General features: G+C 47.5%; 1 protein-coding gene, 1 long non-coding RNA gene and 1 gene segment (V, D, J or C); 1 reads left to right on the forward strand and 2 right to left on the reverse strand.

The window, feature by feature from the left end:
- LOC102119992 (immunoglobulin lambda-1 light chain) overlaps positions 1–23092 on the reverse strand; it is a 306764-nt gene that overhangs the window by 193299 nt on the left and 90373 nt on the right. The window lies entirely within an intron of this gene.
- The window catches only part of LOC123567284 (uncharacterized), a 103376-nt gene that overhangs the window by 69061 nt on the left and 11223 nt on the right, over positions 1–23092 (forward strand). The window lies entirely within an intron of this gene.
- LOC107131043 (immunoglobulin lambda variable 3-9-like) lies at positions 8867–11629 on the reverse strand. The segment is given in 2 exon segments: positions 8867–11254; positions 11544–11629. Coding segments are annotated over 2 exon segments (363 nt in total).

Consider the following 23092-nt stretch of genomic DNA (forward strand, 5'->3'; position numbering starts at 1 on the left):
CTTGCTAAATTTGCATGCATGACTGCAACATTAACTCTTACTTGAATTTTCAGACTTCAGCATGCCCAACAGATTTCATCCTTGTCGGCCACTACAGTCATATGATCCACTTCCTCAAAATACATTTTTTTCACTCTTTCTGTCTCTCAGTACATACACACACACACACACAGACACACACACATGCATATCTGATTGATATTGTTTCTATGGAGAATCCTAATATAGGTTACTACTAGTCATAATTCTTTTTTGTTAAAAGGGTTTATTTTAATAATTACTTTAGGGTTAATGGTACATATATAACTTATCAAAATCTGTCTTCAAGTGTGATTAGATATTCATACAGAGTATATGACCATTATAACATGTTCTTCACTCCTCTCTGTTTTTGTGCTGTTTGTCATATAATTTAATTTTGCTTTCATGATAAGTCACAGTGATTTTTTACTACTTTTTCTTTGAACAGTTAATTATCTTTCATAGACGTTAACATAATACAGGGGTTTCTATAGGTATCTATGTCATTGCCCTATCTGATGTTTTCATTTCTTTGTGTAAATTCACTTTTCCATTGGGTATGATTTTCCTTCTGTCTATGGATCTCCATTACAATTTCTAATGGCAAAAGTGATAGTGATCAATTTTGTAAGTTTTTATGTGTCTGAAAACATTTTATTTACCCTCTGCTCTTGAATGTTATTTCTGTTAGATAAATAACAGAAGGTTCACAAGTTTTTCCTTTCAGTGTTTTTGAAATATTGTTCCGCTGTGCCTTGCATTATTTCTGATGAGAGATGTGCTCTTAGAATTAAACTCTTAAGTGGCTATTCATTACTAGATTTTACAATTTGATTATGATGTGTTTTGGAGTCATTTTCTTCATGTTTCCTGTGCTTGAGTTTTGTTGAGCTTCTTGGATATACCAATTTTTGATTTTCACCAAATGTGGAACATATTTGGCCATTATTTATTCAAATATATTTTCTTCTGACCCTCCACCACATCTTTTCTATTCCATGGATGCCAATTATACATACTTCAGGTTGTTGTATTTAAGTATTTCTTCACATCAGGTGGGGTGGCTTATGCTTGTAATCCCAACACTTTGGGGGGCTGAGTCGGCAGGATTGCTCAAGCCCAGGAGTTTGTGACCAGCCTGGGCAACATAGAGAGAACCCTATCTCTACAAAAAATGCAAAGAATTAACCAGGCATGTGATGTGTGCCTGTAGTCCTAGAAACTTGGGAGGCTTAGCTGGGAGGATCTCTTGGGCCTGGGAAGTCAAGGCTGCAGTGAGCTGTAATTGCACTATGGCACTCCAGCCTGAACCACAGAGTGAGAACCTATATTAGAGACAGGAACTTGCTTCGTGGCCCAGGTTAGAGTGCAGTGGCATGATCGTACCTCACTTGCTGCCATCTTGAATTTCTGGGCTCAAGCAATCTTCCTGCCTCAGGCTCCTAAGTAGGTAGGACTACAACTGCAGGCTATGATGCCTAGTTAATTTTCTTAAAAAAATTTGTAGAGATTAAGTCTCATTATGTTGGCTAGTCTGGTCTTGAACTTCTGGTCTCAAAGGATTCTCCCTCCGAGACCTCCCAAAATGCTGGGATTTCAGGTGTGAGCTCCCACTCCCAGCCAACCTCAGGCTGTTTGAAGTTGTCCTATAACTCACTCTTCATTTTCTCTATAAATATCCTATAACACTCTCTTCATTTTCATCATTAGTTTTTCTTTATGTGCTGCATTTTGAGTATTTTCTAGTGCTACATTATTGAGTTTGCTAATCTTTTGTTTTGCATCATCTAATCTGTTGTCAATCACGTTCAATATGTTTTTTAATGTCTCAGATACTGTAATTATTAGCAGTACAAGGTCAATTATCCCTTTTTTGGTACTCTGTGCTTCCATTTAATATGTTCAATCGTTCCTCTACTTCTTGAAAAACTGGAGTATAATTCTAATCCCATTTCTATTGCAAAGACTTCAATTATGCATACGTTAGGCTGTTGAAGTTGCCCTACAACTCACTGATGTTCTGTTCATTTTCATCATTATTTTTTCCTTATCTTTATATATTTTGTTAATCTTTTCTTTTGCAGCATCTAACTTGTCAGTCTTACCCAGTATATTTTTTAAATCTTAGATATTGTGGTTTTCATCTCTGCAATTCCAATTTTTCCTTTTTTTTGGAAAAACGTGACCATGTTTTGAGTTAACATGTTCAGTTATTCCTCTACTTCCTGAAAAAAATGAATAAACTTATAATAATTGTCTGTATATCAACTCTTGACCCACCCTCTGCACAGCCTGTCTGGAGGTTCAAGGGAAGGGCAGCCTGGGGATCTTAGATCTAGGTAAACTGGGCCATACCTGCTCATAGGTTTGTCCACAGTCCTTCTGGGGCTGGAGAAAGAAGGTGACACAGATCGGGAAGGAGTTTCTCACTTTCCCATCTGCCTGTGTCACCGTGGGATAACTACCACTGAGGTCTACCAACCAGCAGTAATAGCCACATCTTCAACCTGAGCCCTAATGATGGTCACTGCAGCCATTGCCCCTGAGCTGGATACAGGGAACTGCTCAGGGATCCCTGAGGGCTGGTTGATTTTATCATGGATAACCAGCATGGGAGCCCGGCCTGGCTTCTGCTGGTACAAATGAATAAGAATCTTCTGTGCTGTCTCTCTGACGGGTCATCCTGGCCATCCGTTTCAAGGTCACAGACACTGCAGGTAACTTAGTTAGCTCCGAGGAGGTCACAGAAACTACAAAAGAAGACAGAAGAGGTGAGTCTGAGGACGAAGGTCTCATTCCCAGAGCATCACTCCCTGTGCTGAGCTGAAGGTCAGGGCCAGGCTGACTTTGGTCTCATTGGGGGCTGAGCCCTGGGAGACACCACCTGTGTAGAGAGTGAGAATGGTGAGCAGGGCAGGGGTCCAGGCCATGGTGGAGATGCCCCAGAGCTCTGCCTCTGGATCCACTGCTGGGTAGAGGCCACCAGGCATCTCATCACAGGAAGTGGAACCTCATCATGTAAATCTACTTCCTTCCCTGTTTTGCCTTTTTGGATGGCTCCCTGGTGAGCAGCAGATGCAAATTTCTTCTCCATTTTCCAGAGCATTTCTCTGAGCTCTTGTCTGCAGAAGGGCCAGGTGGGAGTCATGAGTGGAGAGTACATTTTACCCAAGAGAAGGGGCCTCAAAAGAAGCACTAGTCATGCCCTTTGCACTTGAGCATTATTAGGGGACTTGGTGTCATTAGGGCCCTAAATGAAGACTAACAGTGCCCCCTGCGGGACACAGAATAAGTGTGTTACAAGCATGACCTCAAGAACACTTTTATAATAGGAATAGGAGGATGAGTCCTATTCTTAAGATCCAGTCTTCTTTTGGGAATCAATATTAGAAGGTTAAACATTTTTCTTCAAGTTCCCAGGCAGTACTGAGCGGAGTTACGATTCCACCCAGGGGACGCACCTCAGAGCCTGATCTTCCAGCTCCTCCCTGTCCTGCCTCCTGCACCCTGCTCCATCTCCTCCTCCCTCATCCCTGGCCTCTGGGGTCCCTCTTGTTTTCATTTGCTAGAGCTGCCATGATAAGATGCCAAAGAGCTGGTGGCCTAAACAACAGACACTTAATTTTCTCAGTGCTGAAGCTGAAAAGTCCAGGGTGAAAGTGTTGGTGGGTTTGGTTTCCCCTGAGGCCTCTCTCCTTGGCTTGCAGGTGGCTGCCTCCTTGCTGTGTCCTCACGCTCATCTCTGGTGTCTCACTTCTGTGTGTGCTCATCTCTGGTGTCTCACTTCTGTGTGTGCAAATTTTCTTTTCTTAGGAGGACACCAGTCAGATTGGATTGGAATTCACCCTCATGGCCTCATTTTCACTTAATTGCCTCTAAAAACTCTCTCTCCAAATTCAGTCACACACTGTGTATTAGCACTTTATTGCATGAATTTTAAGGGACAGGATTCAGCCAATAACCCCCCACCCCATGAACTCCAAAACTTATTTCTTTCTCACTTGTAAAATACATTCACCCCATCCCAACAGCCCAAACTAACTGAATCCTTAACTAACTCACAACCGATCTAAGACTTAACTCTCATTTATATACCATCAAAATCAAGTGTGGGTGAGACTACAGTTGTGATTCATCCTGAAGGTTTAAAGGATAGCAGCTTTTGGAGGTTCTACCTCCTCACTCCTGTTACCTTCTGTGAGTCCAGAAAAGTAAACTACTTTATTAAGATTAAAAGAGATGAGTGAGTCAGCATCAGCAATGTTTGTGAGCAGGATGTGGAGGAAGTCACATCTGTGCATTCTTGAAATAATTTAGAGCAATATCAAATAATTCAAATGCCTATAAAATTGAATTAAATAATGAGTAGCCATGGGATATCTCTGGCAGTGTTTGGAAAAGAGCCATAGTTGATACAGAAAATAAAACAAAAAATATCAAAAATTGAGTTGTTTTTAGAACACAATATGTCTGAGTTAACTAAGATAAATCATAGACAAAAATGGTATAGCCCAGAGAAAAAAATTAATCTATTGTAAGCATATTAAATTACTAAATCCAATTTTATCATTGAGCATGAACATATTGATGTGTTAATAATGAAACTTCTCAATATTGATACAAAAGTGCAATTGTTTCCTCCTTAATGTTCTAGTGTCTTTGTGGGATAATGATACTCGTCACAGTGGGAAAAAAGGATGTTTCATGAAATGTTTCCTTATACCTAAGAAAAAGGGGAAAAAATCTACTTTTACAGAAAATGATGATTTGTAGAATAACACATTTCTGCTATCAAGGTTCCTTTCCTGACAACTTGTTTTGGGGTCATTACAGCTTAAAATCTCAAACTCTTTTTTATTCCATTGTTACATTCTGAGTTTTATAGTGTTTATGCTTTATATAAAATTGCAATATGATGAAAACTTAAACCTTATTCACTTAAAATCCCCAGAACTTCAATAATCTTGCATGTTTTTGGTTTCAGATACACAACTGATTTTAAGACCTTTTTCTCTGAGCCTGCCCTGAATTATTCCATATATAGTGCAAGCTTCCTTGCCCGTTTGTCCTTCCCTCTCCGTCTGATTTTCCATCTAGTGCAAGTCTGTTCCTGTTATGCTAAAACTATCATATGACTCAGAGCAAACAGATGAAGATAAAAGTTATGAGACTGTGACACAGGGCTGTCTTGGGTAGATTCAAGATCCAATCACATAGATAGATACACGTATGTTCTCATCCAAAGAAACACCCCCGGCCACTGTAGGAGGTGAAATCACCAAGAGATCTCCATGTAGAACTTATGTTGGTGGAATTATCAAACTTCACCTACCCCTACAAACCAGGAACAATGAAGCTACATCCAGTGGGCCTTTCCTGACCTGCCGCCTGTTTTTAATGGCTGTGTTTAACAAGAGACTCAGAAAGTGGTCCTAGAGCTGAGAGTCGTTTCTATAGTTTTAAATGGTTGTGTACCTGCAAATGTCACTCTTGAGCAACAAAGACTAAAGTACTTTTTAAAAAATTAATTAATTTTATTTTGTTTCACGGATGAGGTTTTACCATGTTGTGCAGGCTGGTCTTGAACGCCTGGGCTCAAGCTATCTGCCCACCTTGGTGTTTTGAAGTGCTGGGATTATAGCTGTGAACCACCATCTGTGACCACTAAGACTAAAATCGTTTTCCTCTGGGCATTTAAGAAAAAGTTTACTGGATTCTGTAAAATAAAGACCACTGAAATATTTGAGAAAATGCTAAACCCAAAACAGAAGAAGAAAAATCAAAAATAAAACAATAGCATAACATTTTTCAATCTGACGGGTTGGCCAAAATGTAAAGTTTCAACAGTGTACTCTGATCAAATATTTATGGCTGACATTATAAATTGGTGGGACCCCGCTGGAGAGGAATCTGAGAATAATGGGTGAAAATTACAAACATACAACCTTTTGATCCAACAATTGGACTTCTAGAAATTTATCCTATGGTCATATGCACATGTGAGCTACAAGGAGTCTGCATAGAGGTGTTCACTGTCCTGTTTCTTGTGAGATCAAAATCATGGTGATAACCATTAGAAGATAGTTGGCTTAAACTCTGCCCTGGAATATGTTGCAGCTTAGAATGAATGGGACAGGGCTCTATGCATAGGATGTCTGAGGAAAGAAAAAATTATACATGCATGGAATGGTCTTTGACATAAAGGAACAGACAGGGGCCTTACACATCACTCTCTCCTTATACCCTGAGCTGATCTACATCTGCCAGAAAGGTTAGGGACAGTGGAACCCCTTCAGGCTGAGCCTGGTCACCTGCTCTGGTCTCAGAATGCAGCCCTGCTTGACAGCTTGGCTGCAACTTCCTGACCAATCTGGAGCCAGAACCAGCAAACCAAGCTGCCCTCAAAATCTAGATGCACCAAAGTGACACGATCACAAACATGTGCTCTCTTAACATGCTGAGTATGAGGAGTAACTTTCATGCAGCAATAGGCAATGAATACACTTTTGTCATTGAAACACATTTTATTGTGCATATTTCAGGTACACAACATGATAATAGGATACACATATAGTAAAATGGTTACTTTGTTTTTAATACAATCTGTTTATTTGAAGTTTGTGAAACCTAAAATATATATAATAATAGTTATGTTTAATAATAGGCTCAGAAAATTTATTAGATCCAGCTCATGTCTGAATATTTTCTAAATTATCACCATTAGTAGATTAATAAAGGTTTCAGTTACAAAAGTATTGACGCCCATGGAAATTAGAAATGCTGGATGTCAATGAGGAAGAAGGAATGGACTCAGGCTAACTCTACCCTGTAGAGCCACATGGGAATCTCCCATTCTATGGGGAGACCGTCCACATGTGGGGCCTTTCCAAGACAGGGGCTCAGTGATGTGAGGGGAGGGGGATTCTGAGAGAACACTGAGCCTGCCACTCAAAATCTCCTAGCTCAGCAACCTGAGGTATTGGGGCAAAGAGGAGGAGCAGAAATAAGAAAAACAACAGCTTCCTCTTTGTTACTAATTTCTCAGAAACATCTTGAGATCTTCCCTCAGTGGTCACTGCCTCCGGACAGAGGTGCAGAGTGATAGCCCAGCCAGGAGGGCCATCTTCACAAGAGCATGGAGGACACAGAGTGGAGTAAGATGCAATTTCTGGAAACTCCCTCTAATGACTTCTGTCCAGATTGGTCTGCACAGTGAGGAAGGCGGGGATGCATTTAGGATGAGGATGTTCCTGAAAACAGCAGGGAATCAGACAGCTCCTTGTCACTGTCCCCTGCATTTGAAGAGCTGAGAAGAGTTGCAATTCAGGGACCACAACACACAATCATCAGGAAACTGTCAACTGTCCCAGAAGAGAAACCACAGCCCAAGTTTTCTTTTGGACTTCATAGTGGGGAAGGAGAGGAGCTGAGAATTGTCAAGGCCATGCTACAGGAAGCCGCTTGCACCAGTTGAGGCAGCATCTTCAGAACAAAAAGGGAACCTGAGAGCCCAGGGCAGGTTTTGGTCTCAGTTCCCCATGAACTTGGACCACTGTGGAAAGTGCTACTGCTTGCGTATGAGCTGCAGTAATAATCAGCCTCGTCCTCAGCCTGGAGCCCAGAGATGGTCAGGGAGGCCGTGTTGCCAGACTTGGAGCCAGAGAAGCGATCAGAGACCCCTGAGGGCTGCTTACTGACCTCATAAATCATGAGTTTGGGGGCTTTGCCTGGGTGCTGTTGGTACCAGGAGACACGGTTATAACCACCAATGTCACTGCTGGTTCCAGTGCAGGAGATGGTGACCGACTGTCCAGGAGACCCAGACACAGAGGGAGGCTGAGTCAGGGCAGCCTGAGCCCAGGATCCTGGAAAGAGGGAGAAACACACTCCAGTGAGTCAGTGCTGGGCCCAGGTGAGCCTGAGGAGCAGGAGACCAAGAATCAGCCCAGAGGCCCCTGAAGCCCCTTCCCTGGAGGTGTCACCTGTGCCCTGAGTGAGGAGGGTGACGAGGACCAGAGCCCAGGCCATGGTGGAGACGTCCTGAGAGCGCTGCCTTCTGAGATCCCAGCACTGGACCTGCCCCCAGCCCTGTCTTATCCCCTCTGCCTCAGAGGAGGGCGGGGCCTCCATGCAAATCTACACCCTGAGCTCCTCTCCTTACCCCACCCTCACCTGGGCCTGGGCTCAGAGGCTTCTGCTTCCCTGGACAGCGGGGCTCAGCCAAGGAGACTAAAGTCCCTGATTGTCTATTCTGATGACAGGAAGTTGATTTCTTTGCACGTGATTTGCTTAGGAGAATAAGATCTGCTGAAATCCCTCACCTGAGTGAGCTCCTGGCCCTCAGCGTCTCTGCTGTGCGGTGCCTGTGTCTGTGAACCTCCAGGCCTGGGCACACCTCGAAGTGCCCTCTTCCTGGCACCCATTGCCAGGTTCTCTCTATTCTCAGGAAATGGGGCGGCCCACCCCGTGGAAACCTCTGCTGGGTGTTGTTGGTCTCTGGTCTCCCCAGCTGCAGCCTCGTCCCATCCCCACCCCCATGCTTTGTGCTGAAGCATCTGCAGCATTGAATCCCTGGAGCACATCAGTCACCCCAGGCAGTGCACCCACATCCACAAGGGGCACGTGTGGGAGGGACCCTGTGGAGGGAACAAGGAGCACCGACTAGGGCTGCAGTCCTGAGTCTGAGTCCGCTGCTCGCAATCCTGCCCTTCCCACTCACAAGCAGGCGACTTGTCCTTCCCACCCTCTGGTTCTCAGCCTGAGAAATGGAGACCACAGAATCCACTCTGCACACTGGTCATCCATGGGGGTAAGACCCAGCAGGACAAAGGGCAAGTTTGCTGACAGGCCTTTCTGTGTGTACCAGAGTGATATTTATTATGAATGTTTGATTTATTGAAAGATTGATTTCCATTACTGTGATTTATGTGTCAGGTCACGGAGACGCGTGTTTCCTGCTTTCTTGCTTTCCCCCATCTGAGCACATCCTCAGGGCAACCTAAAGCTGACCACTCTCAATCCTGCAACACTGAAGACACACACACATTCGATAAATACGTTTCTGTTTTTTCCTCACAATGCTTTTAATTTTCTTCATCTTTTCCCATTGCCTATGACATGACTCTTTGAATATTCCATATTAAAATAACTATTAAGGGATTCAGGTTCTATTTAAATATTGTAACATACACTATCCTGTCTTCCCACCTGGATTCATCTCTGAAACCATGACAAATGCATGGAGCAGCTATTTGAGCACCAGGAAAGGAAATGGTACACGGTGGTTTGGGATGGCCCCAGCAGATGAAACAACAGTCAGTGTGAGACTCCTGGATTTCTCAGTGTCCCCTGGCTGGGATCCAGCCATCCCCAAACCTGAAGTGGCACAAACCTGGAAACAAAAAGACGTCCAGAAAGTCCTCTTGTTCAGGATTGAAGATAGGAAAGGAAACTTCTTGGGCTCAAAGTGAAGGCTCAGTCCCCTGCACAAGCAGGTGGTTCACCCCTGGGTTCTCATCTCTCTTATACCAGCACCTCTCCCTGGGTTCACACTGATGACCTATGGATGGAGACAGGGCTTCCTGCACCAGGTCACTCCACAGTCCCTGTAACCTGAAGGGGTGCAGACCAGCACTGTTCATTCACAATATGATATGAGCCTCATGGGAATCCCACTGTCTAGTTACCACGTTAGACATACAACGAGAAGAAGTAAATGAATTTAAATAATATATTTCATTTACTTAGTATATCAAAAAGAGTATCATTTTCATATGTAATCTAAGTACAATTATTTATGAGACATTTTTTATACCTTGCATGGCTACTGTTACTATGTTTTGAAGAATCTGTGGGGATTGTGTGGTTGATGGAGATGTGAATGGGTTTCCTGTTGACAAGCGTGGGCTGTGGTGGCTTTTTAAGTGTCAGCTTGGATAGGCTGAAGGAGGGGTGGAAAGAATGATTTTTTGCACAGGGTGTGGAGGGTGGAGGTTGGCAGTGTCCATCCTGCAGCTCACCCTGTGGGTGCATCTGTGGTCCCTGCATGGGGTGAGGCTGCTCCTCATGCCCCGGGTTTCTGGGCGGGGAGATCTGACTCCAGTTGTCCCTCAGAAGCCAGACCACCTGGCAGGTCAGGCTCCCTTTTCATTCCATACAAATGCAAGAAACACTCAGATCTCCCTGGGCATGTGGATACTCACAATGCTAATTTAGGATGCTTTCCAGTGTACTGTGGCCTACTGGGTTTCCCGCATAGCCCATATTGGGGATGGCTGGTGATCTTAATTTGGGTTCCCTGGAAGCAGACTCTGAGATGGAGAATTGCATGCACAGAGGATGTGAAAGGAGGTGAGGGAGGCAACACCGGGCAGGAGACCCCGATCCTCATTGAGGCCTCAGTGTTTCCTACAGGGAGCTGTGGAACTGGGAGGATTTTTAGGTCCTCCTGTATTGAGGCAGAGTCTTGAGATGTTGGCCTCAGGCAGTCATGAAACCTAACCTCACTGAGGCAGGGCATAAACCTGGAGGAGTCTGTTCTCTGCCCCGGCTACCACAGGATCCTGAGCTGAGCAGTTCTGGGGACTGATCTAGGACATTTGGGGCAAGGACTGGCCTGTCACCACCTATGGAAATCCAGAGCCAACTGTGGATGTCTACCTCAGTCTGATGTTCCATACAGGCCCTATTTTCCCAAGTCACAGCTGAGTCACCAAAACGCCAGTCCATCACATCACCCTAAATGAACTTCTGACGCACTTTCTGCAGACCCTGCCTGAAGCACTGGAGGGAGGGACCGGCTGGGGGCAGAGATTGAAGAAAATTGAACCAGATCCGCTTATGGCTTTGTTCATAGTACTCCTGGAATTAGAGAAAGAGGGTGACACAGATGGGGAAAGGGTTTGTGTCTCACTTCCTCATCTGCCTGTGTCACTGTGTGCAGTGCTGCTGTCCCACACCTGACAGTAATAGTCAGCCTCATCCCCGCCTTGGGCTCCGTCGATGGTCAGGGTGGCCGTGTTCCCCGAGTTGGAGCCAGAGAATCGCTCAGGGATCCCCGAGGGCCGCTTGCTATCCTCATAGATGACCAGCACAGGGGCCTGGTCTGGCTTCTGCTGGTACCAGTACACATATTGTCTTCCAATATTGTTTCCCCCACAAGTGATCCTGGCCATCTGTCCCAGGGCCACTGACACTGAGAGTGGCTGAGTCAGCTCATAGGAGGCCACAGAGCCTGCAAGAAAAGGGGAGAGAATAGAATAGACTTGGAACTGAGGGGCTCAGCCCAAGAACGCCTTCCCACCTGCCTGGCTTGAGTTTCAGGAATAAAAGTGTCCTCAGGGGGTCATGAGCACAGAAGAACAACAGTATGGGGACATTTCACCCCCAGCAGCCCCTCCCCCTGCAGCAGGATCATGAGCATCCTGCATCCCACAGGCAGGGCCCTGCTGAGGTAACTGTCAGGCCAGGCTGGACCCAGAGCCTTGGGACTGGGCAGGTGGCTGGGACACTGAGGACAGCACCTGTAAAGTGAGCGAGGAGGCTGAGGAGGAGAGCGGTCCAGGCCATGGCTTAGGCACCCCCGATGCTGCTTCCTGAGGCCCAGGCTGGGCAGGTTCCTCCCAGGCCTCTCTTATTCCCTTGCTGAAGAGAGCAGCCTGTGATGCAAATCAGCAGAGTCAGGGCTGCTGCTGGAGGAGATCTGTGGTTTCCAGAGAAGGGCTCAGCCCTAAAGGATGCAGAGAAGGGGAGGAGTGGCCTTGCACTCTCACCCTCAGCTTACAGTGTCTCCTTTACAAACTGGTTCCACAGTCTCTGCAGATATCTCCATACCACCCTGTGCTCAGTCCCCCTCCTGGGCTCACTTGGTCATGGTACAGCTCATAGGTGACTTTGGGTGTTTTTCCTATGACATATGAAGCCCCTCCTATGGGATTGTCCCTGACTGTTGCAGGAGGTGGCCATAGAGTCACAGTGGTGACAGGGAAATTATCTGGGGTCCCCAGTCCCCTCCTCCATTCCATCCTGACTCAGGAGGGAGGTGGTGAATTTTGGTCTAGGCCTCTAGATGTGTGCTGATCATAAATAATTTGTGTCAGTGAGGAGATTTTGGGTGTAGGCCTAAATCTATTTTTGAAGACACTTTCCAGAACCTAATACAAGGACCCTCTTTGTCCCCACTCTCCAGGTGACAGCACCTGCCTTGGATTGGTACAGGCCCCACCCCAGGGCACAGCTCCTCAGTGCTAGAGAAGAGGAAAATTTCTTGGTTGCCAAGTGCACACGGAGTGTTGGAAGATCCATGGGATGCTCCAAGTTTCTACGTTGGCTGTGAGCTCTAGGGCAGGTCATAGATGCTGTGCCCCAGTGTCCCCAGGGTGCTGTGAGGACCAGGGACAGATAAGGAGGTCAAGAAAATGTTTGCTCCATGAGAGAATGAGAGGGGTCAGCAAACTGCAAGACTCCTGGAAGTCAATGTTTATTATGACTAAGGCATCTTCATTGCTGGGGAAAACAAATCAAGGGCTTAAAAACTTAATTAAGTCAACAGAAGGTTAATGAGCAACTATTTTGTGCCTCACAAGGAAATCTAGAGCTGTGACTTGGCAGCTTTCCCAGGAGAGAGATGGGAATGCCCAGGGACGGAGAAGCTGCCATGTCTACAGGACAGGGGCTCCCAGGGCATAGGGCATGGAGGGGGACATGTGTAACCTCAGGAAGGACAGTGTGTGTGACAGGGACAGCATTTTAGCACAACTGGGTGTGTGAGGAGAGGGTGTGTGGGGAAGTCAAGTGCCTGGACCTTTGTCAGGGAAATAGGAGCATCTACAAGAGCTGAAGATAAAATTTGATTCTAGATTTTTTACATCAGTGTCAAGGATGATACTCTAGAAAAAGAAGGACCTATTTCCCTCCAGGTGTCACGTCATGGTCACTGACCCTCCCTGCATGTCAGCATCTCCTTGATGCCCAGGCCCACCCCATCCCCAGGTGGCTTTCCCAGGCGACTCTCTGCTGCCCCTCTGGTGGCTGCTCCATACTGGCTGCTGGAGGCTCAGGGGCCTCCTGGGTCCAGGCGTAGGAACAGAACCTGCTGCTCAGGTCCCTGATGCCTTGATCCATGGACTGCTGGCCCCAGGGGAGGAATCCCTCTTCTCTGTGTGGCCCCTGCCTGACTCAAGACCAGGTAGAAGGGGCTCAGCTTACCCATGAAAATACAAAAAATACAGAAAGAGTGAAAACAAACCCCCATCATATTGGAAAAGAGTAACCTGTAACAGGAGTGTGAGGGGAAGAGTCTGCTGTGTGGGGATCTGAGAGGACGGCGGCAACCTGAAGGGATCTGGGACCCAGACCAATCCATGTCTGATTTGATATTGTCTTGTAAGCGAGGAGCTGGGGGCAGGTGTGTGGTGCGGGTAGGTATGTGGTGCGGGCAGGTGTGCGGAGGGCAATTTCCTGGTTATGCTCAGCAATCTGGGAGGGGCTGAGCACACACACTCCCTGGTGGTCTCCAGGATGCAGCTGCTGAGGCTGGGACTGATTAGACACAAGTGGGCTCAGCCCCCTCACTTGTTCCTGCTTACCTGGAGCTGAAGCCATTTAGAGTGCTGGTTAATCTGGCTCCACACTTCCCTCCCAGTGTTCATCATGCAGCCATGGGGAAATTAAGCTTCTGTTACTTCCATTGATTCTGGGTCACCATCAATGCACCAGCACAAGCAGGTTGATTGTTTTCTGGAAAGTTCTCTAGTAGTTTTCCTTTTGTTTCAGTTGTGCAGAGCTGACTGATGAGGCACCTGCCTTTCAGAGGCACATGCTTGCTACCAGGCTCTTACTCTAGAGGAATACAGAGCCCTTGGCATAGCTGGGGTGTCTGCTGCGCCTGTGGGTAGGTAGGTGTTTGTAGAGAACAGGTTTTCTTGAATGTCACCATGCTTCGCAGCACCTCCACACCATGGTATCACTAGGTCCTCACTGATCCTGCGATTCCTCCTGCTCTGGGCAAAACCTTCTGCTGCTAATTAACTTGCTTCCTCAGGCTGTTCCCTCAAAGTCACTTTGTGAACCTGAGTTTATTCCTCAGTTTGTTTTGAGAGTTAATAGCTATTAAAAATCTCACCTTCACCCGTGTAATGGCTGTGATTGGCAGTGAAGGGCTTCCTCTTACAGAGTGTCTGCCAAGTGCTAGTGGCTGTGTGCTGGAGATTCGATGCTGGAAATTCCATCTGCGGAATGAACAGCACCTTCAAGTTCCAAATCCATCTATAGACACTGGCCGCATACACGTCAGTGCCTAAGGTCATCATCGGCTGCTGTCTTCCCTCCATCGACTCAGTGCCCAAAAGTCATAATGCCCATCCCTTTGATGGTTAAAACATAAAATGGACTCACCCCTGGAACAAGGTTCTGCACACAATGAACATGATCCAACTGTGCACCAGGAACTTGAGTTTTCCTGTGGAACTTTTTGCAAAATGCTTCATAAGCCTCGACTTCCAAGGAATGCTGTTGGATCAGAGAGAAATGGCAACCAAATGTGAACATGGGAAATTTCAGGGTCCTGAAAGGCAGGAAATTAAGCAACTATAAGAATCATTCTTGTGCGGCTGGAGAATATGATATGGTCTGCATAGAAGAGTGCTATTAATATTCTCACTTGTGATAGAGAGAGAGAAGGACGACTATGGCAGACTGTCCACAGTTACCCACCTAGGGAGAGGATGTGTATATAGATGCCCTTGTGACAGTAATCTGTTAACTTTGATGTATACACATGATTTCACCAAAAAGCAGTTGTACTCTTAAAGAAGGAAACAAAAAGACTGAGAGATTCCAAGTGAGGAAAGAAAGCCCAGTGAACCTGGCCCTGGGGCCTGGGATGAGAGATCCCTCCTGAAAGAGGGTGCCAGCCTCACCCTGTGGGACCTGCACCTTGTGCCTGCAGCCCTGGGACATGGAGCAGAGGGGCAAGCCCTGCACCTGGAACCAAGGATTTCTTAGTGAGTGCCTCAGAAGGCAGCCCAGACTCCAAAGATAAAATCCAAGCTCTTAGGGAGCTGGAGACACACCCAGTCAGGTCAGACCTACGGGGGCAGGTGCTGGGAACTTGGAGACTGTGAATGATCAGTGTTCCCTGAAGACAGTCCCCAGGTGGGACCCAAGGTTGGGTCTGCACTTCCTCTGCAGTCTCTGTGAAATGTCAGGACAAGAAGGGCCTTGAGGCCCACAGGGGCTGGGTCTCCTGTCCTCCTCAGGCCTCAGGTGCCCCATTAGAATGTGGGGTCAACACCTTTAGGAAACCAGAGGAGATACAGCCTCCACTAAGCTGCTTCTACCCAAGAAAAAGGAATTCCAGCAGGATTGCATCCTGTGAAACAGCTCTCTCCTTCCCTGTGTGATGTGTGATTACACATGGAGCCACGTGACACTATATGGATTCCTAAAGTCCTCATGTGTACTACAAACGCATAAAAGGTCCTTGCAGCTTTTTAATGAGCTTCCACCTGTACAGGTTTTATTGAACACATGTAGGCCCTGAGAGTATGGAAAAGCTGTTCCAAATCTCCAGCCCTGCAGGGGCCAGGTTAGGACCAGAGCGGACACCTGACCCTGAGGCCTGACCTACAGCTGCTCAGAGGGCAGGTGAGAATGAGAGCCAGGCCGAGGGGGGACAGTTGTGTTGCAAGTCCCCATCTGTCTCTGTCACTGTGAGTCCCTGCCAGCTGCCCCCACTGCCACAATCTGAGGCACTGTAGTAGCTTGGTCCCTGGCCTGGGCACTGCTGATAGGGTGGCCATGTTCCCTAGTTCGTGGCCTAAAAATTAAGGAGAGGTCTCTGAGGGCTGGTTGCTGTTATACTAGAGGACCATCGTTGAGGCCTGGCTTGGCTTCTGCTTTTTCCAAAATGCCTGTTTATTCTGAGGTTATCTCCAGAGCATATGATCGTGGTCATCTGTCCCAGGGCCACTGACACTGAGGGGAGCTGTCCCTGCATGTAGGAGGCACAGGGCTGGGCAGAGAGGAGGTTAGAGAGGGGTTGATGACAGGGACCCATTCCCAGAAGGTCCCAACACCGAGGCGGTGCCTGGTCTGAACTCAGGTTTTGGGCTGGCCATTTACGGAGCAATTTATTGAGTGGTTTAATGGAAGGTCTTTTACTGTTCGTAAAATGTCTTTTAAAACATTTCTACACTATTGTCTTATAAAATTTCCACAATTGAAATAACTAATGTTTCCTGTTCTCAATAGAAAAATAGATTTCTCTTAGTGGTGCTAAAACTGAATTGGGTACCAAGATGCAGTTGACAGGATCCCAGGGTAGGCGGGGGCCAAGGAGTGCCATTTTAGTGCCTAAGACATGGTGGCTTGGTTACACTAATGCATAGCTGAGCCAACAAGGGATCAGAATAATCAGACAAGATCATGGATGTGGTCTAGGTGGTCCTAGCGTCCCTAGACCTGAGGTAGGTGAGCAACCTCCTCATTGCTATTTTTCTAAATGAGCAGAAAGCTCCATCAGAGAAAGACTGTGGGGAGGCTCCTGGGCCTCAGCAGGGGCTCTTCATGACTGTGGCCCCAGAACTCACCATAGGACACAAGCTGCCAATGAGCTGAGTATTATCTGACCCTCAGTCCCAGATGGCCATTTGCAGTGGCCTCCCCATCACATGGCCAGGCTGTACCTGAGACCTGATGGATCAAGGCACAAATAAGTTGCATGAAAAGGTGGCCAAATAGACATGGCCTAACTCCTGCCCCATGGCCATCCTCTCACCTTACAGCCTGGGCCTCCTGAGGGGCTCCCCAGGACCACCTGCCTAAGAGGAGGTACTCAGGCTCAGGATACAGAGGTTTCTGCAGGACAGACAGCCATCCCTGCTGTGGACAGTGCTAGTATCCCACCTGGCCTCTGGGCTTCCTGAACAGCAGTGGTGGAGGAACACTTTCCTTAAGGCAGAACTTAGAGCAGTGTACCTGGTTCATGTCATCTGCAAAGAGAGATGGGCAGAGGTTCCATGGGCTGTGATTCAGGGACTTGGAAGACGATCAAAGATGTTCAGAGACACAGGAAATACAATCAGAATATTGATCACAACTATGTCTGAGGGAGAGATGTGTGAGCAAGCAGAAAGCATGAGGATATTTATCTCCTATGTGAATATTTTGTAAAGTCTTGACATGAGAAGGAATTGATTTTGCTAAACAGGTTGGTAGGATGGGTGACTCTGCAGACACCTGGCAGTCTGCCCCAACCACTGCTGTCATTGCCCAATTGGCTCAATAACAAATGCCCCATGGTTGCAGAAAAGGAGGCTGTCCATGGGCTCATCAAAGTGGACTACCACTCACTAGAGCTGACCTGGCTGTAGCTACTGCTGAGTGACCATCTGCCAACAGCAAAGACCAACAGGAAGATCCCTATAGGATGCCAATTGATATTAATTTCATTAAAGCTGTCCCATCATGGCAGGGATAGCTCTTTGCTCTTGCCAGAACAGACACTTAGTATAGATAGGGATTTGATTTCTTTGACTGCAATGCTTCTGCCAAACCTTTTATCTCTGGATTACAGAATGCTTCACCCACCATGATGGCATTCCATAGGGGGCTTTGACCAAGGAACTCAAATCACAGCAAATAAACAGCAACCATGGGCCCATCCTCATGGCATTCAAGTGTCTTACCATCTTCACCAATATTCTGTGGCATCTGGCTTATATGAATGGCTTAGTGTCTGCTTGAAGACTTAAGTTACTGTGGCAGCAGGATGGCAAAAACATGTAGAGTTGGGCAATGTCTGAGGACGGGGCAGGCACTGTACAGCAGTGCCCAATATGCACTATTTCTCCCACAGTCAGGATCCATGAGTCCAGGAATCAAGGACAAAATTGTTGTGGCTCCACTCAAAAATGTCCTTAGTGATCCATTAGCAAAATTTAATGTCCTGCCCCACAACCTCAGACTCTGTGAGTGTAGAGTCTTAGTTGCACTGGAGAAATGCTTCTTCCAACAGTTAAAACAACAACTGCATTGAACTAAGAGCTGAAAGTTTCCCCTGTGGCTCTGGGCTTTTCATGCCTGCATGGATGTCCCGCTATGTCTGCCTTTCCACTCATACTCTCCATTCACAACTCAAACCATGGGCAAGGAAACACAGGACAGTCTGGCCCTGCCAGGCCCAAATCCACTCATGACTCATTCCTGTAAAGTCTGCCCAGAGAAGTGGAGGGAAAGGCAGCTTAGGGATCTCCTAGTCAGGTGAACTCTGCCAGACCTGCTTATGGGTTGGTCCACAGCCGTCCTGGGGCTGGAGGGAGAGGATAAAATAGATGAAGAAGGGGTTTGTGTCTCACTTCCCCATCTGCCAGTGTCACTGTGCTGATTACCACTGCTGTCTGCTGAGTAACAGTAGTAGTCAGCTTCATCCTCCACCTGGGCCCCACTGATAGTCAAGGTGGCCACTGTCCCTGAGCTGGAGCCAGAGAATCTCTCAGGGATCCCAGAGGGCCGTTTGCTGTCCTCATAGATGATCAGCACAGGGGACTGGCCTGGCTTCTGCTGGAACCAATAAGCATATTTTTTTGGCAATGCATCTCCAGAGCAGGTGATCCTGGCCGTCTGTCCTGGGGACACTGACACCGAGGGTGGCTGTGTCAGCTCATAGGAGGCTGCAGAGCCTGCAAGGAAAACAGGAGAGGGGGCTTGAAGATGAAGAGCCCATTCCCAGGGGTCCCACCCTGAGGCTGTGTCTGGGCTTAGCACAGGGTTCAGGGCAGGGCCAACTTGGGGTCTATGGGGACTGAGCCTGGGTCACGGCCTAGGAGCAGCACCTGTGCAGAAAGTGAGGAGGGGGAGTAGGAGAGGAATCCAGGCCATGGTGAGACACCCAGAGCTCTGCCTCCTGAGCCCACAGCACAGCTGGGCTCCCTAGGCTTCTCTTATTCCTTCCCAGGCCCTATGGGGCAGTAAGTGCTTGTTGTTCATGCAAATTTCTATCTTCTGGGACTCCTCATCGAAAGATGTCACTCAAACTAGCTGTGGGGGCAGCACAGGTGACTGAAGAAGTTGGGTCTTTGGTCAGAAAATTATCGTCAACCTCTGAGGCCTGTGATCACAGTCACCTTCCTGGGGACTGGCCATATGACACTGTCCCAAACCTCTCTGACCTGTGGTCTGTCCTGGGCCATGCTCAGCAGGGCTGCAGGCCTTTTAGGAACCTGGCATGGGGCTGAGTTGGGCCCTGCTGAGAGATCATTGATGATGCCTGACTCAGCAACAGGTGGGCCAGAGAGCCACTATATTCCCCCTCCTTCATCTCCTCTCTGGGTCCACCACAATTGCTTAGTCTCATCCTGGTCATTTCATCTAAATAATGTACTGTGTCATCAGGATACTTGTTAATTATTTCAGTAGGAGCAGATGGGTCATTTAAGCAACCACACACCCTTGTGGTGTCATCGGGACATCTGCTCTCATTTCAGCCACGGTGCTGCTCCTTCTAGGCCATTCCCCATCCTCACATAGACCAGCCATTGCCATTCTCAGCTCTTCCATTATTTATTTATTTATTTTTTCTATGATTATTTTATGTAAACTTGTAAAAGGCACCAGAAAATCATCGGAGTTCTCAGTCCAGTGTGGTTTTCTGGTGCTTTTTAGAAGTTTACATGAAATATTGATGGGAAATTCAGCTTTAGGCCCAGTGGTCTCTGCAAACATCCCAGGGACACAGCCTTTGCACAGAGTGTGAGTTCTGGATGATGGGTGGTGCCCAGTCTCTGCAATGCGGCAGACTCTGTCACTGAGCCAAGGACAGCCTCGCGGTCAGAGCTATGGCCTGAGGCAGGTGAGAATCCCCTTCCCTCTGGAAAGCATCTCCTCCAGGAGGCCGAGGATGCCCCATCCAGGAACCAGGGCCCCGAGTGTGCCACCCCACCCACCTGAGACTCCGCTGAGTGCAGGGGCTGCCCCCTGAGTCAGAGTCAGCCTGGACCTGGAAGGAGAGGCAGAGGGAGGAGGGATCGGGCGTCCCCGGAAGTGCCCAGGATAGAGGGTTCACCTCCCCAGGACACTGCTGGAGAGGGAGGCGCAAGGCCCTGAGAGTGGCAGGAAGCTCAGGTGGCCATCCTGGGTGAAGGACTCAAGCCCTGGGAGCCCCATTCTCTCATGCTGGGCCCCCTCCTAGAACACCTTGACCTTGGAGCATCTTCCAGGGAATCCCAGCACTGTGGGAGCTGCCCAGGCTGACACCTGGGCCCAGGCACCTCCAGCTGCATTTCCCAGGTGAGGCTCTCATTGTGCCCTGGCTTCTGTCAGTGTCCTGGGTGATGCTATGTGAGTCTGACCCTCAGAACATAGTCACTGTAGCCAGAAGCAATAGGATGGACTGTCTTGACTTCCAGTCCTGGGACTGAACCTTGGACACTTGTAGACCTCCCAGGGCTGCCTACCCCTAAGCTCCACTGGGGCAGCCCCAGTCTCTGTCCCGGCTGCTCCTGGCTGCAGCTCTGCTGCCCCCTGCTGGTGGACGAGACCGAGCCCAGGAGAACTTTTCTCCTCCCGGTGACCCCACAGGACCTGCCACCTGGGAGGGTGGGGACAAAGGAGTCCAGCCTCACTTTGAACCAGTGTGATCCACTGTGGTTTTCTCAGGTCAGCACAGAAAGGTCGTGTATATGGTTTCAGGAAGGTGGGGAGGTGCAATTCCCATAATGGAGTCTTGTGCTGAAATATTCTTTGGTCCATGGTTTTTGATTGCAGACTGAAGACTGCAGGGTAAGCTGTAGCTCTTCTGTAATAAAGATGAAAGTCCAGAGAAATGCAGTGACCCCTCATGGGGACCCTCAATTCCTAAATATATGGGAACTAAGACTGATGCCCCTTTTCTATAAGAAAAGCTGCGTTGAATTTGAGAACACCCGATTTTTCTATCACTAAACCTTAGTTGTGTACTTAAGTCATTGTCATCATCATCGCCATCTTTTTCTGTGACTATTTTTTTTTTCATCATACACTGTTCACAATTTGTGGTGGGAGGATTTCCACACTATCCTTGTCTGTCGTTTTGAGAAAATTGCGAGTATCTTGCTAATATATCTGGGAACATGCATTCCCACACTAGAAAATGCCCCCAGAGATGGACAGGACTCCACCAACCACCAACCTGTGTCCACTCTCTGAGATTCACTTATTCTATCTTTAACTAACAGATTATTTCTGTGTCTTTTTGGATTTTTTTTTTTTAGAAAAGTTTCTAAAAATGACTTTTCAAAAAAAATACAATCAATGGATATGTTCCTTGTTTTTCTTTCCCTTTCTCTGTCTCTGTTTTTGATTTTTTTTAAAAATGATTCCTTTCTATCTTCATGCTGGCTTAAGTGATGGTTAATTTTAAGTGGCACATTGACTAGGATGTGGTTCCAGGTTGATTTTGTCCAATACAAATATAGAAGTTTATGTGAAGATATTCTCTAGATGTGACTCACATTTAACTCAGTAGACTTTGTATAAGCAGATTACTCATCACAATGTGGTGGGCCTCATTCATGAGTAGAACGTGTATAGAGCAGGCCAGGCCTGGTGGCTCACACCTGTAATCCCAGCACTCTGGGAGGCCAAGGAGGCAGGAGGATCACTTGAGGCCAGGAGTTCAAGACCAGCCTGGTCATCATGGAGAAACTTGGTCTCTAATAAAAATACAAAAATTAGATGGGTGTGATGGCGCACACCTGTAATCCCAGCTACCTGGGAGGATGAGGAACAAGAATCGCTTGAAGCTGGGAGGCAACGATTGCAGTGAGCTGAAATCTCATTGCTGTGACCCAGCCTGGGTGACAGAGTGAGACTCTGTCTCAAAAAAAAAAAAAAAAAAAGAAAGTGTTCAGAGCAAACACTGAGGATTTCTTAAATCCTGTCTTGCTGAATTCAGGTTCAGGACTGCAACATCAACTCTTACCTGAATTTCCAGCCTTCAGCCTACCCAAGAGATTTTTATCCTTGTCAGACATGACAATCCTAATAACCAATTTCTTCTTTTAAGTTTCTTTCTCTCTGTCTCGATATATACACATGCCATGCATACCTCACAGCCTCAAACTCCTGTGCTCAAGCAATACTCCTGCCTCAGTCTCCCAAAGTGCTGAAACAGAATGATGAGTTATCAAAATGACCTCAGTCGTGGCCTGCATCTGCCTCTGCCTAGGGGTGTCTTGAGGGAGGACATGTGGGATGATGAGATTTGCAAGGGGGAGAGTCAACATTCTCAGGGCCAGTGAGAGGACATAGGGCTTCTCACTCTGAGTCCTTGAGGAGGAAGGGGAGGGGTATGTTTTGGCCTCACTTCTTTGTCTGTGTCACTGTGGCTCACCCATCCTCACCATCAAACATGTGGCTGTCTCCACAGTGATATTTGGCCTCATCCTGAGATTGGAGGTTGAAGATAATTAAGTAGCATTCAGCCCCAGAGCTGGAGCCCAATAAGTGATTGGGGATCCTGTTCCCCTTGCTGTGGCTGCCATCACTCTTAACCTTCGTTATATACTGGGAGGAGGGGGACCTCCCTGGTCTCTGTTGATACCGTTCAGTGGTGTAGGTGCTGTGCTCACTGCTGAGGGTGCAGGTGAGCTTGGCCGAGGCTGACAGCAAGGCAGATGCAGACGGGGGCTGAGTCAGCACAGACAGAGCACAGAGACCTGGAAACATAGAAGTTCATGAATGATGCTGAATGCCCCTGAGGACCCGTACTAGGGGGAAATAACAGTGAAAGGGTTTCCCTGAATTCCCTGGATGCTCCGACCTGTGGGGAAAATGAAGGGCAGGAGGTAGAAGGAGACACAGGCCATGATGGGAGGCACTTCTGAGAGCTCTGACCGTGGCTGCCCAGTGTAGCCTGGACACAACCAGCTCCTATCTTATCCTCTTCTTGAAGCTCAAGAAGGGAGGAACATTGAATCCAAATCTATTCTCTATTCCCCAGCATGTCTGTCTGAGCTCATAGCTGAGCTCTGGGGCTGATGGCCTCAGGGTAGTCATTTCTCGAGGTCACAAGAAGGGCCGGGTTGGTGTCAGG

Source organism: Macaca fascicularis, chromosome 10, assembly GCF_037993035.2.
Source record: "Macaca fascicularis isolate 582-1 chromosome 10, T2T-MFA8v1.1".
Lineage (NCBI taxonomy): Eukaryota > Metazoa > Chordata > Mammalia > Primates > Cercopithecidae > Macaca > Macaca fascicularis.